At 40.0% G+C, this 20,578-nt stretch overlaps 1 protein-coding gene across 4 annotated transcripts in view; it reads left to right on the top strand.

Moving 5' to 3' along the window:
- LOC124115528 (nucleolin-like) overlaps window positions 1-20,578 on the top strand; it is a 411,866-nt gene that overhangs the window by 291,678 nt on the left and 99,610 nt on the right. For 3 of the 4 annotated variants that reach the window (XM_046476554.2, XM_046476553.2, XM_046476552.2), the window contains 2 exons: window positions 1,325-1,485; window positions 11,524-11,653. In XM_046476554.2, coding sequence (XP_046332510.1) covers window positions 1,325-1,485; window positions 11,524-11,653 — 291 coding nt within the window. Of the gene's footprint in view, window positions 1-1,324; window positions 1,486-11,523; window positions 11,654-16,885; window positions 16,911-20,578 lie in introns of those variants that run through there. The other variant, XM_048387093.1, reaches the window with a different exon arrangement.

The following is a 20,578-nucleotide window of genomic DNA, read 5'->3' as shown; positions in this document are numbered from 1 at the left end:
CTGGACCACAGGCGCTATCACGTGTAATTAGTGCTCGTTTAACAGGTCATTAGAATCCCCATTGACATGCATGCGTAATTCAGTAAACAATGAATTGCGCATGTGTGTGACGTCACTGCCCGCACTCCCATTCATCTTTTCTTGAAACCACACCCGCAATTGTTTATGTCAACATGACCGACCAATGGGATTAACGCTTGAAAAGGTAAGAATTTATGGCTAACCCTTGCCCAAAGCCAGCTGACCCTAATGACCGAAAAGGGGTTTTGGATCGTAAAGACGTGTAAGTTTCCCTAAGACCGAAAACGGGTGTTGGATCGTAAAGACGTGTAAGTTTCCCTAAGACCAAAAAACGGGTGTTGGATCGTAAAGTTGTGTAAGTTTCCCTAAGACCGAGAACGGGTGTTTGATTGTAAAGATGTGTAAGTTTCCCTAAGACCGAAAACGGGTGTTGGATCGTGAAGCGAGAGTCACCAGAGCGTGAGGCACGGTAACGGTATAATGAGACAGCGGTGGCACTATAGCGCGGTAATTGAGCGGATGGTAGAGCTCGGGCTGCGCCCGGTAAACTGCATTGTTGCCGAAACTAGGATTAGTGAATATTTATAAGTCATTAATTGTTTCCTGCAAATTTTATAACATGACACGTCAGATTAACCCGAATATTCATATTTCTGCAACCGACATGATGACCTCGAAAATTAAGTTATTTTTCTGTTTAACGTTTAGATAATAAATTCCCTGAAATGGTTCCTAATTTACCATCGCGCTGTTATTTGCTGATAAAAAAACCCCGAATCTTTACTCAATTAAAATTAAGATATCGGAGATATGATTATTGAAATGAATTTGCACAAATGTTACGATATTAAAAGGTTCCTAGCATGAAATGCAAACCACCTTCAATAACGCAATTCAGGTAAGTTCAAGAAAATTTACAAATTTTGTGTTTGCTTTGGTCTTAACCTTGGTATGATTGAAAACATCGGGATATTTTTATATAGTACTGTGTAGTTTTCTATCAGGAATAAATGTGCAAAATATTTCTTCAATTGGCCCTTGTTTAATGAGGCACCGACTGTTTGAAATCACCAACCCTCTTTAGAGCGCCTTATGCTAAAATTAATCCAGCAGGCAGGGGTAAGAAGTGTGAAAATAATTCAGCAGGCTAAAGGTTAAGAGGATCCCTCAAGGATTACAATGTCTGAGAATATTATATGTTCATATAAGATGAAACACATACCCCTAAAATACATAACTAATATCAGTCATATTTCTTATTTCCTTTTCAATTACTGATCGTGATATTTCTGTCATATTTCAGGTATGGTTTTGTGTCATTTGACAATGAACAGGTTGCACAGAAGAATCTCGTCAAATTTAAAAGTGGTAAAACTATTAATGACCAAAGGATTCTTGCCACATATGCTAAGGCGAAAGAGATAGGTTCAAATGAAAAGAATGGACCCCTACAAGTGAAATCAGGTATGTATGTGATAGGCGTTATGTGTATGTCATAATCCTGTCCTGTCATTTTTTCTTGTATTTTGTAATATTTATGGAGACCTCGACAGACATGATTCCCTGTGGACATTAATTCATTTAAGAGTCACCTTTAACATGACTGGCCGTGACTGCAGGACACAATTTAGAATCACTTTGCCTTGCAGCTTGGCCCAGTGACAACCTAGATGATGATATAATCTTCCAATTGTATCAGTGAACATCTTTCATACTTACACCGTGGGTCCCCAACACTCTTATTACAACTGATCTGGTGGTCAGGGTGGGTGACTGTGCAACCCTATTCTTGGAGGACAGGTTTGGGGGAAAGTGTTCTCATGTGTTCTATATGATTTTACTTCATGTGAAGCCTTGGCTAGAGTGAACAAGAGATCACAAACTCTGTCAAAATGTCAATGTAAATGTAATCATTCTCGTGAATACCTTATCTCTATTACATCATAGCCATAAATACATGTTTATGCTGAGAACCACAATACAAATTTTAATAAATTTTCAACAGATGTCTTCTTCACTGCCAACATATCTAATAGTTGTTAGGGAAACACTATCCCTTGCAAGAGACGCCCCTGCACATGCACAAGGCGAGAATCATCTCGCTTCTTTCCTGTGTGTCCAGATGACAATAAGGAATTTTGTTTGTTTGATACATCTGCACATGTGATTGCTGTTCCACACTTACAAGTCACACTAGATCATCACAAGCTTCACTAAAGACCAGCAGTGAGCAGTATAAGAAGGCAGAAGGCTCTCGTATGTAATTAGTTAGAGAATGTGTTGTGGGATGAGGACTTCATCCAAAAAGCAGGCGCCCGTCTGTTCAGGTTGTGGGCAACATCAAATCTCTGGTGACCCTCATCTTAGGTGCCTATCGTGCAAGAAAAGCATGTGCACACAAAAATCAAGGTGCAGTTAATGCGAACCTTTGTCCAAGGAGAAGTTTGAAAAACTTTCTAAGGCATGGCTCAATGACCCTTACTATAAAAAGAACACATCTGGAAGCGTCTGGTAAGGCGAATAATCTAGGCTTGGAAGAAGCAACCGATCTCCCCTCTATGCAACGTTTCTCCTTTAACTTAAATGAGTTCAAATAACCAATTTCATGTCAGTAATGATTGACAAACGCATGCAATCAATTTCTCGTGAAATCTCGCATCTAAAAGAATCCCTCCCACAACACGCGATTCAAAAGAAATCTAAGGCTGATTATGACTGGGCATCCTCACACACTAGGCACTCACGCAGTCAAGCTGAATCAACTTATTATGAGGGCAGTAGGAGAGTCATAAAAAGACATAGAGAATCTCATAGCTCCCCTCGCTACCATGCATATCATAAGGTAGATCAGGATCACGGACATCGTATCACAGTGAGCACAGAAATACACACCAGTCCCAATCTAGCCACTATGATAGACGAACTGACAACAAAACTCGTGCAAATCAGGATAGATTTCCCAAGCGTGCTCCACCCCATACCGTTACACAGTCCAGTTAAACGGACGGGGAAAGCGAAGTGGATGTTACGTCAAATCACACAGTTGTAGAACACGTGATTCCCACTCCGCTCGCCATAGATCAGATGACCAGGAATATTCTACCCTAAGCCATATTTCCTACCCCCAGCGCAGCCTGGGCAGGGGTTGCAGTTCCATCGCTAACACTGGTTCTTCATGTAATTGGGACTCTACTACAGGGGATAATTACAAACCAAATGTGCAGTCAGGTAGCCTGGTGGTTAAAGCGTTTGCTCGTCACACTGAAAACCCGGGTTCGATTCCCGACATGGGTACAATGTGTGAAGCCCATTTCTGGTGTCCCCCCCGCCATGAAATTGCTGGAATATTGCTAAAAGCGGCGTAAAATCAAACTCACTCACTACAAACCAAATAATTATTCCATTAAAGACATCATATCAGAACTTTATAATCTGATGCCGGCCTTAAAACCAGATACCCTTGTTAGAACGTGCTGGGTATGAAGAACTTGTCAGCAAAGCTGAAGAATTTCATACCCTTCCCTGTCAGTCATACATTGATGACGTCATCCAGAAAATTGAAGCATCCTTGAATGCTTCATCGGTGCATATCAGACTTGGTATGCCTGCTATTAATAAAAGTGATTACAAGACACACAATGCTCCCTTCGCACAACAGCCTAGTATTGATGAAGATTTTTATGATCTTGTTAAGAAACCTAACACCAGGATGCATGTTGACATGGCCAAAATCAGGGACCTTGACAACATCAATAAACAGATGATTAACATCAGTTCATATATTAACTGGGTTGCTGCTGGAATTCGTCACGTCATCCCTCCGACCAATCACAGCGAAGACCTGCCATTAGATACCCCCATGGAGATGACAGTACAGCAGGCCTGGTTTATTCACAGCTCACTGGACCATATGCTGAAGATACAGGAAGATCTTCAATCAGCACAAGTTTGGATGTCAGCACAGTTCCTGCTCATGCAAAGAAATCATCTGCCGCGACAAGTTCATCATATGATTCCAGATCCGCTAAGAAGATCCATGCTATCACAACCTATTACAACCTATTACAGCTCCACAGATATTCAATGGCAGTGAAAGAAGCTATTGCATCATTGACTAGTCAGAAGTTTTAAGAATCCACAATCTCATTGGCATAAAGATCCAGAAACGGCATTTATTTCCAGCATCAAGAACAGAATCCTAAATCTCGTCATGTGACATCTGGCCGGGATTCTTTTCGAGCCCCTACATGGAAGGACAGATCGTTTCACCCCAAGAATTAGAACTCCAAAGATGATCATCCTACTTCACAAAGAGGAAGAGGTAGAGGCAGAGGAGGCTTCCGAGGGATATACCGCCGAAAATGACTTAAGCAGAGCTCTACAGATTCCTTCAGACTCTGCCGACATTGCCTGTTCATTGGACAATGATTAGAACTTCAGAATATCAAACCCTACAACCACATTGAATCCGTGGAACTAGCCTGTCTCATAGATATGGACCCAAGACTACCCAAGTTCAGCACTTCCCCTGTTCCGGGACCAGTCGGAGGTCGTCTTATGCAGTACGCAGACAACTAGGAAGCCATCACAGACGACTCATGGCTGCTCAAAGTAGTAAGAAAAGGTTACAAACTTCATTTCTTAAAACGACCAAGACTAGTTATCCATCCTACAGGACCCTAATTCCATCTGTCAGGACAAAAGTTAATTGCAGCAAATGTGGCCATACACAAATTACTTGCAAAGAGAGCCATCAGCGCCTTAAAAGAATCAGACACCACTCACAGCTTCTACTCCCCGTTTCTACTCCCCAGTATTCCTGGTACCAAAGAAGAATTCTTCAGAGATGCGATTAATCATAGATCTAAAAGTTCTGATCAAAGATTATCTGGAAAAACCTCCCAACTTCAAGATGGAATCTATCAAGAAGTTGAAGTATGCCTTAAGACAAGCAGATAGGTTCATAAGCATAGATCTCCAAGACGCCTCTCTTCACATCCCCATCCATCCAAGTCATCATCGTCATATGCGCTTCGCAGACAACGATCAGAGATACCAGTTCAGGGTACTTCCATTCGGCATATCCATCGCCCCATGGTTTTTCACTAAGATCACCAATCCCATCATAGGATTCGCCCATCTAAAGCTCATAAGGCTACACGGATATATAGACGACTTCCTATCGGCTGATCAGGACAAGTCGCAAATCAGATTAAATACAGTGTGCCTTATTCAACTACTAATGCACTTAGGTTTCCTGGTTCTCCCTCAAAAATCAGAACTAGTACCCACGATGGACATCACTTACATACATGTAGGTGCAAGGTTTCTACTCAACAAGGGCCTAGTAGCCCCTCCAGAGGACAGATATTCAAGGGTAGAAGACATGATATCAAGCGCACTCAACCAGCCCATCAAATCAAGATGCTGGTGGATGTCTTGCCTCAGCACACTCACCTCCATCAAAGATCTAACCTACAGAGGCAGACTACAGTTATGTCCCCTGCAATATTGGATGAATACCACCAAAGACCTAGAGCTGGAAGCATTAATTCAACCCCCACCAGTTCGAATCTCAGAACTACATTGGTGGCTGACTCGTCAAAATGTCATGCCCGGTATTCCACTCTCATATATCTCCCTCCCCCTTCCCCCCCATCAACTCTACACAGATGCGTCAGGAGAGGGTTAGGGTGCCCATATGGACGATATTACAATACAGGGACAATGGGAGTTACACATCAACTGCCTAGAAATGAGAGCGATATATCTAGCTCTAGAAGCATGGCAAGATCACCTGCACTGCACCACTCGTCAGTAAAGATTGCTACAGACAACTCGACTGTGGCTGCTTACATACAACACCAGGGGGGCACAAAGTCTCAGCCTTTATTAAAGGAGGCTACATGTTTATTTGCCTTGGTAGACTCAGTGAGTTGCAGGATCGAAGCAAGACATATACTGGGCAAGTTGAATATCCTAGCAGATTACCTATCCCGGAAAAACAAGATCGTACCCACGGAATGGTCAGTACATCCCGAAATATTCAAGTGGATAACCTACCTATGGGATACTCCAAACATAGATCTATTTGCCACATGTCTCAACCAAAAACTACCAGTCTACCTCAGTCCGGTACCAGACCCATTAGCTTTCCAGGTCGACGCTCTTTGTATGGACTGGGAGGGAATGTTCGCTTACGCATTTCCCCCATGGGCTCTTCTAGACAGAAAATAGACGAGACAGACTGCATCATAATTCTCATAGCCCTGGCATGGCCAAACAGGGCTTGGTTTCCAAGGTTACTACCCTTCCAAGCGGAAGAACCTCTGAAACTCCTGGTACGTCACGATTTACTGAGACAACCGAAAACGGACATATTTTACGGCCGCCTCGACAATCTCCACCTTCACGCTTGGAAGTTATCTTGAATAAGATGCAAGCCGCCGGTTCCTCTTAATCAGCTGCACAAAGAGTGGCAAGCTCATGGAGACCAGCATCGTCTGCCCTATACAATAACAGATGGGACAAGTTCGTCGAGTGGAGACTAAGAAATTATTTAGACGTGGAGATAATGGTACCTTTAGTTGCCGAATTCTTGCTCTATCTCAGAAACGACAAGAAATTTCGACATGGCACTATCGCAGGCTATAGATCTGCCCTGGCATCAGTATTACAACATATCTATAGGTATCCACCCAGTATTGAATCGACTCATGAAGTCTTTTGTACTGGAAGACATTAAAACACCACGTATATTTCCCAAATGGGATCTATCTATAGTATTGTCAGCATTGATGAAACCACCTTATAAACCCATGGGTAGTGCGACAGGAAAAATGGTTTTCTCCTAGCCATGGCCACTGCAGCTTGCGTATCAGAATTACACGCTATTAACATTTCCACCGTAACTCATACCCAAGAATGGAAATCAGTGTCGTTCAGATCACTTCGGGATTTTATTGCCAAAAACCAGTCGTCAACCTTCGGCCCACTCGGACACAGGCAATATACGATACTAACCTTAAGTAAAAGTGTGGACTATCCGGACAGACTACTTTGTCCCATAAGAGCCTTGAAATACTTCATTACAGCTACACAACCCCACAGAAAGCAGAGAAAACGCCTTTTTATCTCTTGCAAACCCTCGTCAGAAAAGGACATAACCAAGCGGGATGGCTCAGTTTGGTGATTGTAGATAGCTACAGACTGGCACAAGTCTCCACTCCAACTTGGGGAAGCTGCAGGCCTCACGAGATCAGAGCCCTTGCATCAAGTCTAGCCACATGGAATACATGTTCTCAAACTTTTACTTACGAGACATACAGACCGATCTGGATGGACTATACACACTGGGACCCTTGGTGGCAGCCCAGGTGTGTGTGTGTGTGTGTGTGTGTGTGTGTGTGTGTGTGTGTGTGTGAGAGAGAGGAAGTCAGAATACCTCACAAACTCAGGGTAAGTTGACCTTTGTACTTAGTTTGCTATTGGATAGTAGACGAGTCAAGTGGCAACACTGAAATCATAGATTTAAAACATACAAGGGATATACGGTTTCTACATGATAATCTAGGATGTATGATGTACTACCACCGGAAGTTACGTCATGGGAGACCTCTAGTCCCGACTAACTTCAAAATATGTTAAATATCACTATCTAAAAGGGCATAACAGAAACTACGTCATAAGGTGATATGAAATCATAGATGACATATATCGCAAACGAGGTCATTGAATGACAACCGGAAGTGACGTCACAGGTGATGTCATCACCGGAAGATAACTATCACAATGATAACTATTGTTAGATATTTCAAACTCAGCTGCAATACATAGCCTTGAATTCCTCATACTGTTTAGAATCAAATGACAATACAAAGTATCTAGATGAAATCAAGGAGAGTAAATTATAGGTGTGAAAACGAACACTGCTTGAAAAACTGCCCTTCTTTGTAAACATATCAATGTTCAGACTTAGCATTTTCTCCTATTTTGAGCTATCCATTCGTCTATTCATTGCTTACATTAGTTCAACATTTTCAGACTATGCATGGGAAGGGAATCATAGGAAGAATTTGGGAATTAAAAAATTGTTTCCTTTCTGCTTAACGCCATGACTGATGCAAAATCATGCACAATGACAACGGTATTTATCAGAATTTCTGACTATTTCTCTTGGTTTCAATGAAAAATATAACAACAAATAACTACTCAGATTGTCAGAATGTTTCTGATTACTTACATGTCACCTTTATGTATATATGATCCCTGAATCAACGAAAGTCCCGTCATAAATTCCCGTGTTCTGTTGACAGTGAACATGCCATTTTGTAAAAGTCGGTCACTGGTAGTGATGTCATACGTCAACATTGTTGTATATATTTAGTAATTTCTTTGAGGTGAAAGTCCTTGAATGAAAGCACACACATCATTGTATCATGCTGTTTATAGTTTTAATTATGATGTAGATTTTTGCATATCTTTTATACATTTTTTCACACAATTTTTCACACAATTAATTTCACTATTGATATTTATCAATGTTCAATATGTATGAACCCTTGATAATCTCCTATTTATTTTAACATTATTTTCATAAGAAATTGATAAGTTTTACGTGTTGTATATTATATTTTTTTCCTGTAGACAAGCATTAGAAGAATGAAATGTAAATGTAACTGCAACACTCTCTTTGGAGTGTAATAGTCAATATTATAATTTCATATTTTCAGGTAGAGGAATAGCAGTTTCATTTTATTTTAAAACTATGACTGACTATATTACTTTAACAACATGGATAATTCTTTTTGTTAAAATATATGCACACATTTTTGGTCTTGGAATTGTTTTTTATGTTGTTATTGATTTTCAGAAAAGTGATCTCTTACATCTCGCAAGGTGCGCATTGGTCACAAACGATTTTTCGAATTTTTGCTCTCATTTTATGTTATATCATCAATGGGTTCACCCTTTTTTATCCCCCGCCGCGCGAAAGCGCGAAGCGGGGGATATAGTATTCACGACCGTCCGTACGTACGTACGTACGTACGTACGTACGTACGTCCGAAAGTCCGTCCGTACGTCCCACCTGTTTGTTGCCGCGATATCTCAAGAACTAAACACTGGATTGTCTTCATATTTGGAACTATGGTGTATATACAGACTCCGCAGACACCAGTCGGTTTTGGTGACCTTGACCCCATTTTCAAGGTCACAGCAGGCATATCTGCTTTTGGAGTTGGAAAACGGTGTTGCAGCGATATCTCAAGAACTAAACACTGGATTGTCTTCATATTTGGAACTATGGTGTATATACAGACTCCGCAGACACCAGTCGGTTTTGGTGACCTTGATCCCATTGTCAAGGTCACAGCAGACAAATCTGCTTTTAGAGTTGGAAAACGGTGTTGCCGCGATATCTCAAGAACTAAACACTGGATTGTCTTCATATTTGGAACTATGGTGTATATACAGACTCCGCAGACACCAGTCGGTTTTGGTGACCTTGATCCCATTTTCAAGGTCACAGCAGGCAAATCTGCTTTTGGAGTTAGAAAACGGTGTTGCCGCGATATCTCAAGAACTAAACACTGGATTGTCTTCATATTTGGAACTATGGTGTATATACATACACCGCAGACACCAGTCGGTTTTGGTGACCTTGACCCCATTGTCAAGGTCACAGCAGGCAAATCTGCTTTTGGAGTTAGAAAACGGTGTTGCCGCGATATCTCAAGAACTAAACACTGGATTGTCTTCATATTTGGAACTATGGTGTATATACAGACACCGCATACACCAGTCGGTTTTGGTGACCTTGACCCCATTGTCAAGGTCACAGCAGGCAAATCTGCTTTTGGAGTTAGAAAACGGTGTTCCCGCGATATCTCAAGAACTAATCGCTGGATTGTCTTCATATTTGGAACTATAGTGTATATACAGACACCGCATACACCTGTCAGATTTGGTGACCTTGACCCCATTTTCAAGGTCACAGCAGGCAAATCTGTTTTTGGAGTTGGAAAACGGTGTTGCCACAATATCTCAAGAACTAATCGCTGGATTGTCTTCATATTTGGTACTATGGTGTACAGGCGGGGGATATTTCGTCACTCTGTGACAAATACTTGTTAAATATTGCGATCACAGGATATTAAAGTGTTTACTTTATTTTCCAAGAAATGAAAAAAAGCTTTCTGTGCATCTTATAATTCTCAGACGAGATGAAGAGAAATAATCACATAATAATGAACAAGTATATGTCCAATATTGAATATAATTTTTTTTTTTTTTGAAAAATTCTTTAGGGTATTTGATTACATAAAATTGATGCCAAACAGGTGCGTGTCTTGTCCAATGAAGAGGCACGGTAAACTATCTAATATGTCTATTCAAGACATTATTTACATGGTAAAAGCAGTCATTTAATGTTGTGTTGAAAAAGCATCAAATTCCGTTATCAAGATTTTCCATACCATGAACGAAAATTAGGGGAGATACAATAAACTACTGCTAAGTATAGCAGAGTTATGCCCCTTTCTTTGTACACGTGTAACCTCTCTGTCTTTTGATCTCGTAGAGGAAAATCAGTTTTCGTCCTTTACGGCCGGCCTGTTCCTGTATTGAATGTATAACGTTATACATAAGCGTATAAATCCATTTCATGTAAATTTATGTCGTTCAGATATAACGCAGTATTCACTCATAGTTTCTGTAAAACAGTTCAATTTTTTCATTGAACCATACTTTTATCGGTGTACGATAGAAAGCCGAGAAATTTGCTGTTTTTTCAACGCAGAATAAATTCTCGGACAACACTTTGCAGTCTTTTTTTCAAACCAATGTAATATTTGCAGTTAATTTTACACCATGAGATAGGAAATTTAATATTCTACATCTCTGCATAATTTTATAGCCAGTGTGAGCACAATTTTCGAAAAACCTTCACTTTTCAGATCTTAGGAAAATGTGCGTCAGAAGAAACCTTGGCATCCCTTATCCACCAGTAACATTTGCCCATTTGAATTTTTGGCTTGGAAAAATAAATGAAAAGCACATTTTCATCACATGGCGATCCTTCTATCATGTGTCCAACAGACATAACCATAGCAACTGCGGTTTTAAGGCATCTTCGGGTCATCTTCCCTTAATTGTCAGATAGTGGTTGACACTATTTCAAACATTTGAAAAGTTTGACAGCTGTTTGTTTTGACAGTTTGTCCGCTGTCACTCTAAACAGACATGGGGCGGTTGGGTAGCCTTGTAGTTAAAGCATTCGCTCCTCATGCCGAAGACCTGGATTTGATTTCCGACATGGGTACAATGTGTGAAGCCCATTTCTGGTGTCCCTGCTGTGATATTGCTGGAATATTGCTAAAAGCGGCATAAAACCATACTCCCTCACTCTAAACAGACATATTTTGTTGACTGGAAAATGGCTTATTTGATATGCAGTCAACATATAGTCAATATATAGTTAATATCAAGTATGATAATTTACAGGTGCTGACTTGGACATGAAGAAGCTATATTTGTCTGGTTTGGGACCCAAAGTGAGTCAAGCGGACATAGAGGAGGCCTTTCCAAAATCAGTGAACGTTGATATCATCAACTCCAAGACCGACAGACCTTCGTATGTATTTTTACATCTGACAGCGGTATCCTCCCAAAACTTGCAAAATTTGCCACAATTTTAGCTGTTTTAACTCATGTGACATTACCTTTTACAAGCTTGTTTAGTCACTTGATTAATTGATGTTCTTGTTGGATTGTGAGTTTGGAGCTTCACTTCTGAAGCTTCACAATCGCATCCTCAGACAGATTGTTCCATTGCAACAACTTAGGGTATTCGCAGGAGATCGACCTGTTGACCAAACCAGTTTGCATGAAGTCCCAATGCAGTATCCTTTGATGCTTAATTCACTTGAGTGTTGTTGTTTTAACAGGTAATAAAATAAAATTAAACTAGTGTTGAATTGTCATATATGATTCCGTATGGATTCCGTATGGATATGCGCCAACTGGTACTTCTACAATAATTACATCTACCAGGGGGTTTGTCAGCACCATGAACTATGCTCGTGGGTTTCAGACCTGTATCTCTTTGGGCTTTCCTCACAATTTTCGAACTCAGTCATGATAAGTATTTCAAAGATGAGTTTGCAAAGTTTCATTCATGTAACATCAGTAGTTTCTGAGAAAACTTGTCTCCGTTTCATGCAGTATGCACAAACTTGAAAAGCATTGAGCTAGAGCGATAAATCTGTTAGCATGAACTTGAGACACCAATATTCGAGCGAATATGACCTCTTGGCAGGTAGCATCAGTTTCTCTCACTTAAATATCTTCTGATGGACTAACTAACATTTTGCACTTGTGTTGGAGACACATGTCAGGTTGATAATTATCCCCCGCCCAACAAAGTTGGTGGGGTATATAGAAACGGGCTCCGTCCATCCATCCGTACTTCCATCCGTCCGTCACGTTTTGTTTCCGGAGCATAACTCAGAAACCGTTTAATATTGTTTCATGAAACTTTGCATGTCTGTCAGGTACATGCTGAACTGGTGCCTTTTGCTATTTAGAAATTTTTATTTTTTATGTTTCAATGGCAACAAGATGTACTTAGGTTCTGTGAGGGTAGGGTTCATTTTTGGAGCATAACTCATAAACCGTTCAATATTTTTTCATGAAACTCTGCATGTCTGTCAGGTACATGCTCAACTGGTGCCTTTTACTATTTAAAAATTTTGGAAATTTATATTTTTTTATTTTTCCATGACAACAAGTTGAACTTTTAGAAATTTATGAATTCTTCTTTTAAATGCCAAAAAATTCAACTTGATACCCATTTAACCTGTTTAAGGAATCTTATGAGTCATAAAAAAGTGTTTTTTTTGTGCCAACGTTTTGTGTTTGTCATCATTTGGAGGTATCTCCCATTGTAGGGGAAACTGTGCATGCCTTCTACCAAGTTGTCAGTATGTGCCTCAATAATGGTTGAGTGTAACTTTCGTTTAATGACTTCATTATCAAATCCATCATCCCTACTTCAGAATTGATTATGACAGAGATAAGTGTGCGATAAGATGGCATACTCAGGGTTTCAGATGGCCGTCGGTCACCGGTCATAGACCGATAAAATTTCTATTTGACCGATGGTTTGTTTAAGTTGTTGGACTTTTGACCGATAGAAATGCTAAGCAAGCCGTCACACGTGTCCTAATTTCATGATTAAATAGTAGGGATTATTCCACTCAGGGTATCGATTTCAATGCCCGATGAAATGCTCTCATAAAGTTTAGTGCCAATCGAGCGAATGTACAGTACACATATTGTCCTGTTTTCGATCCGAGCTTTCAGCATCATATACAGTGAGTGTTCTCTCGCTATTGCGCCCGTCAATAATAGCGCTTACTCGGTTATAGCGGGCGGTAAAGCATGGTCCCAAAATTTACTTATGTTTATAATAAACTCAAATTTTCCAATGACACGATGTTTTCCCCCCATCTAAAAAAAACATAATCAACTGATCACCGCGATCACGTAACACCGGAAACACCAGTCAACAAATCCGAACTGAAGTACGCAATTTATTCCTATTATTATAATATCTGGTTATAAAAAGGTGTTCATTGTTTATCTGGACTTATGTTTGCAATATATCTTATAGATTTTATTAAAAAATTTATTCAATAATTATAATAATTTTGGCGAAATCGTATGTGAAGTGATCGGTAGATCGCACAACTCACCGTTATTTACAGCAACCACGGTCAGATTACCGCTATTGACACCTTGAAACAAACTTTATTTGCAAGAGAATGGATACACATATCATAAATGCCATACCTTGACTCATTTAAAGTCATATTTGAGGCAATTTGACTATTAAATGTCAACATAACACTTTCGCAATCGAAATGGATGTAGCGCGGGAAGTCCCTTCGGTGACTGGTCAATTTGTTCAATACGTAAATAATTAGATCTAGCAATGTGAAATCTCCGCAAAAACGCTGAAAATCGCGTTTTTTAAAACAGTGGTCCTCGAAAAGAGTCATCTTCCTCGTAAAAATATAATCAAAGATTTAAAAAAATACTCCGAAAATATCGTGTTTTCGGAGAAACGTCGCGGATTGTCCTGTTTTTGGTCAGAACTTTCAGCATCAATTATGCCTTTATTATTATTCATGACACAATACTATTATCGTCGGATCATAGGTTTTCAGACATCATACGTTTTCAATCACGAATACTTGCACCATAACGGTAGGTGTCACACAGAAATTATAAATACTCAGATGATGGCTTGATTCTAAGATAAAGTTGTCCTTTATGAATAAGTGAATGAGAAGTTTTACACTTACAGTTGTTCATGTGATCAGCGAGAAAACTATGACTGTTTTATCAGTGTCCGAAAACCCATAACCCTGGATATGTGTTGAAATAATGTCATGTTTGCAATGTTTTTTTCAACAAAAGGTAAGTAAGTACAAGGCTATTTAAAAAAATATATATTTCAACATCGGGAAAGGTTAGACATTGCACGCTTGTGACAGTTGTCCTTGTGTCTGGGGGATGGGGGGGTGAAGTTGATGGCAGTATTGCTCCCAGACCGGCGGGTAGCTGGGTGTGCGGAAGCTATGCCCGATTTTTTAAAAGTAACTTCGAAATTTTACTGCATCTGGAATCTTTGTTTAAGTGACTTGTTGACTTTTGCCCCTGACTTATTTCATTTCTTGGGTCCAAGTCATTGACCTGTATACAGCTTTTTGTGTCAAAATCACTGCATACTTCTCTATGAAACTTTTTACAGTTTTCAGCACATGTTGATATGAAACTTTTGTGCCATAGAGTTTTAACATTCACATTTATAATATTGTTAAAAAGCCACAACATAAAATGTGTGTGGCACCCATGGCAGCCTACTTCCTCGCAGTGAGTGCCGGTAAAATGACTTGTAATGTTTTTTCTTTCTCCCACCAAAATGAATTCAGTAGTAAATGTAGTAACTGGTTTTTCATAGAAATTGTGCATTTTATTTTGTTTCCTTGGGATATTTTGCATTTACATCAAGTAGATGCTCCCCTGCTGCCTTTTACTCCTTACAAAAATTTGATTATTTTCAAATGTATGTGTTTGTGTGATCAAAATTCACTATTGTTGACATGACATACCGGTACACTTCATTTGCTGGGCAGGAGACTTGGCCACGTTAGTGCCAAACTCTTCTTTTTTCTACAATTTCCATGACAACAGGTTCCACCTGGGTTGAAAAAGGTTAGGGTTTGTTTAGATTTAATAATGTCATAAATTCTGCAACAGGGGCGGGGGATATACCCACATTAGTGGCAAACTCTTGTTATGATTTGCATATTCCAATGTGCAAGCTTCCTCTATATCTACAGGGCTCACATTTCGATAAGCCTACACTAACCCCTGGATCCATTCACATGGTTCTCACAATCTCAAACTACCCGCCTTTGATTTCCAATTGCCAAGTTGATTTGCTATGCTACTAGATCTACTGTACCAATCACATTGAGAGTTACACACCAGCCTCATTGTTGGGTTAGCCAGTCCCATTGATTATGATCGATTTGGGGAGAAATCCAATTTTGAAAAACTTGATTGACAGGCAAAAAAAGCCCTAAAAATATTTTTGATGGAAAGGATGTCTTCATATCTGAGTGCAAGACCTTAATATCTAGGTGCAAGACCTTCATATATTTCGTGTCTGCACCAAGGCCAATTATATATCCATGGTCATCGGACTTACTTACTATTGGAGATTCTGTATGCGCTTTCCGACATTTTGCATATTTCGCACACAGGCCCACGAGAGAGAGAATAATGTTTATTATAGTGTCACATGTTATATACACTTCATACTAAAACACGTACACAAACAATATAATATGACTTCCGACCAGGTATGGCCTATGAGACACTATGATCAGGATAAGATAAATTAAGACATACATGTATACCAAAACAATGTTTAACCCCTGGGTGCCAGAGGAACATCTATGTCCCTCCTCTTCAACCCTCACTTTGAAGTCGAATAAAATTAAAAATACATCACACACACAGATACACTTCACAGTTTTGAATTCTGTGGGATATTACCTGTTCTTTGATATCATCCACCGTCATTTTAGGCAATGACCTCTGAAAAATGTCGCATTTACACATTACTAAATGACCATTAACTGCGTTATTTACAGCATGTTTTGAAATCTAAATTTTGGATATTTACTTGGAGAAATTTATTTCATAAAAGCATATTAGTGATCATGGGTATCTGTCATTTATCAAATCACCAATGATCATTCAAAAACGTCTCAGATAACCCTAGAATCGTTTAGAATGTTTTGGAAAATACGCAAACATGAACATCGAAGTGGACTTTCCACCATATTGGATAGTGTTTAACAAATCACGTTTCGCGCATACCCGTTATGAGTTGCCTGTAACATCCTGAATATGTGAAACTCGATATGCGATACATACATCTGTGAATTCCTCATACATTATAGAATCAAATGACAAATGGTCTTTGTAACCAGTACAAAATGTTAATTTTTATATTTTTGTTTGTGCAGTGATCAACATAGCCTTTCACCTATTATTAACATTGATGTCTACACAACAGATGTATATATTTGTCACCTGTGTCACCAGTTGTCATTTATCATTCAGAATAGTCCATGAACGATCACATTTCTTCTCTGTATCAAGTTACTATTTTCTATCCCAGAATGCAATATTTTTTCTACAGAGCATGCTCAGTACCACGGATGTGACGTCATTTTGTTTATCTATATCAACAACAAGAGCCTCAATGTCACTTAGCTTGTTTCAGACCTGAATGAAAACAACATGGCGATGATCATGGCGAAGCGCCAAGCTTGCATTCCCCTCACAGGAATGTAAACAGAAGCTCCCATATTTGACAGCAGCTGATATTCGACAATGTCTGACAGACATGGGTGTCAATGTGCCCACTTCCTGGTCCAGATGGACATTAATGCAGATCTACAATGAAATCTGAAGGTGATGACAGGAACCAACGGCACGGTCACCACCGCTAGGATCTCTCAACCAGCTCCAGTCAGTCAAAATCAAGACAGTGATGCGCCGCTACAGAGAGACAATTCACAGGATTTTGCTCTGATAAATTCTGCTAGTGCCACAAAATACAGTGGCAGTGTTTCATTACAAAGGGAGATTGCCGAATTGAAGTCATTAACTTACGACAACAATTACAACCTCCTTCACGTACATTTACCACCACTTACAACTAACGTGATGAACCAAGGATTAATCGCTCATTTACACTTGGAGAATTCATCGAGGCATTTGGAATATACAAGAACATATACTGTGCTGGCAATGCAGAGAAACAACGTCAACTTGACAGCCATGAACAGACAGTGATTGATTTGGCCACTCAGTATGGTGGGACAGCCCACTATGATTACCACAGGTTGTTCATGGCAAGAGTGGCAGCCTTTTCTGAGGAAGGCACCGGCATTAGGTGGGACATACCCGATCAGAGACTGTGGACAAGAGTTTCATCTGGCCTCCGATCTTATGCTTGTAATGTTTGCCATAGCATTACCCACAACCAGGGGTCCGGAAAATTTAAAATCCCAATCGGACAATTGCATATAGGCCACGCCCCCTTCAGATAGCGTATTTTCGTGTGACTTTTCCCTCGTTATTGCGCGCTTCGGTTATAGCGCGGTAAAGCATGGCTCCCAAAATTTACTAACATTTTTAGTAAACTCAAGTTTTCCAATGACACAATGTTTTCCCCCATCTCAGAAAACATTATCAGCTGATCACCGCGATCACGTAACACCGGGAATACCAGACAACAAATCCGAACTGAAGAAGGCAATTTAATCCTATCATTATAATGTCTGGTAATAAAAAAAATTGTTCGCTGTTTATCTGGACTAGAGTTTGCAATATATTTGATTAATATTATTCAATATTTCATTCAATAATTATAATAATGTTTACAATAATTTCGGCCAAATCGTATGCAAAGTGATCGGTAGATCGCACAACTCATCGTTATTTACAGCAACCACGGTCAGATTACCGCTATTGATGCCTTGAAATGAACTTTAGTTGCAAGAGAATGGATACTGGTCAAAATCGTTCCATACATCAAAAAATATCCTGCATACTAAAATAACACAATATTGGAACATATTATTCCTGATAAAATAATAATTTCAGATACAATTTCTTCCCACCATTGCATCAAAATTCTTTTAAGTTGTATCATTGGTTATGTTTTAACTGAATCACCGGTAGATTGGGAGGAAACGTGTGCACAGCTGATTGCTATTTCCAGCTTAGTTTAGAAAATACACACGGTAATCTTAATCTCTGCATATAAAACAATGCCTTTGAGAGCAGGAAATACATTTTAAATGGTAAAATCATCATGTCTAGTGATGTTTGATATCAAATTTCATACTTTTATTGACCAAGTTTGTTTTACCTGTTTATTCACCTGAAATGGTTGAAGGGATACGATAACGCTCATCAATTATTTGGACCCCGTAGCGTTGTTTGTTTTTGAAAATGTTCAGACAGAAAAATGTGTAAAGCAGACATCACAGACGCCTTCAAGCAAATTCCGTTGAACCCTACCTGTTGGCCATATTTTGGATTCAAGTGGCTGGATGAGTATTATTTCTATACCAGTCATGTCTTTGGATGCCGATCAAGCCCTAAGATCTTTGACCACCTTTCTCAAGCTATCTCTTGGATTTTACACAACAACTATTGAGTCCGCCATGTCTTGCATCTATTAGACGATTTTCTTACATTGGACCCTCCCGACTGCAATGCATATAGCACTATGCAGAATATTTTCAGCGTTTTAAAAAAACTCAACATTCCACTGTCCCCTCACAAGACCCGGGGACCAGTAACCAGTGTTATTGAATACTTAGGTATCATACTGGACTCAACTACCAGACAGCACGTCTACCGATCGAAAAGTTGACAGAATAGCTGCCTTACTGCACACCTTTTCCCTCAAAAAGAAATGTACCAAGAGAGAACTCCTCTCACTCCATGGTCACCTCAATTTTGCTTGTCATGTGATCTTTTGTGTCCTACCTTATAGACTTATCAACCAGAGTAGCCAAACTGCATCATCATCTTCAGCTGTCTCAAGAATGTCGAATCAACTTGCGCATGTGGAACCTTTTCCTGTCAGAGTGGAATGGCATATCAGTATTTCATGATGTAAAAGTGACAACCGCCTCATACTTGAACCTATATACTGACGCAGCTGCAACAGTTGGCCATGGTGGATACTTCAACGGGACCTGGTTTGCAGAGAAATGGCGATCGGACGTTACAAAATTCATGGAGCCGAATCATTCATGGAACTGTATCCTATCCGGGTAGCAGCTAAACTTTGGGGAGATTTGTGGACACAGAGACGAGTGCTATTTCATCGCGACAACCAGGCCACTATGTTTATTATTAAGAAAGGTCGATCAAAATGCAGGAAGATTATGGCTTTGATGAGAACACTGACTTGGACGGCAGCTAGAAATAATTTTGTTGTGTTAGCTCAACACGTGCCTGGAATACACAACAAAATTGTTGATTCTCTTTCTCGGTTCCAGATGGAGAAATTTTGCAGACTGGTGCCGCAGGCAGATGAACTTCCACAACAGTGCCCACCCAGCCCAGACATCATGTGGACTTGAACAGTTACCTCAGTACCCTGTGGTCAGCAGCTATCAGTCAGGGTACTAAATCTGCATACTCTACAGGCTTCCAGTGCTATGTAATTTTCTGTTGAAATTCAGCCTAGTCAGCAATCTGTTACTCCAGTCCACCCTCTCACCGATAAGTGAGACTTATCTATAATATTCCGTGGCCCATTGTTTTGGAGTGCTAAAACTGAAACATGACACAGTGGAGTGGAAACTTGCCTGGCCGGCATCAAGTTCATGTACAGATGTACCTCCAAGCTGGTATCAAGACCCATTTTGACGATGTATCTTCAGGAGCTGTACACAGACTGCAGACTTTATTAAGAGGTGACAAGAAAATGCAATTAACTTCTAAAAGAAGTGCTTGCACAGTGTTTTATGTAAACTAGTGGCTCAGTTATGAGCAGGGTTTGATCCAGATGTACATCTAACAGTGAGCAATGTGCAACTTGAACAGACACAACATAAGTGTATCCTAACCTTAAAAGCTTCCAAACAGATCCCTTCAGAAAGGGTGTGCAGCTTGCGTTGTTCGCTACATCGAAGACTGTGTGTCCTTACACAACCCTTATGGCATGGCTTCCGGTTAGGAAGTTGAACGGAGCAAGACCCAGTGATCCTCTCTTTGTGGAATCAAACTCTAGAGCTATTACCAGAGCTGTCTTCATGTCCTGGCTGCACATTGCTTTCACCAGGGAAGGCTTAGAATCCAGTGCTTATTCTGGACATTCATTCTGCATTGAAGCAGCCACTACAGCTGCTAGTGCCAGTGTGGAAGATCCTTTGATTAAAACATTGGG

The sequence above is a fragment of the Haliotis rufescens genome, unplaced genomic scaffold (assembly GCF_023055435.1).
Source record: "Haliotis rufescens isolate VD_foot unplaced genomic scaffold, xgHalRufe1.0.p SCAF_65, whole genome shotgun sequence".
NCBI lineage: Eukaryota > Metazoa > Mollusca > Gastropoda > Lepetellida > Haliotidae > Haliotis > Haliotis rufescens.
The sequence above is the reverse complement of the archived record's forward strand: the minus strand, read 5'-3'. Positions and strand labels throughout refer to the sequence as shown.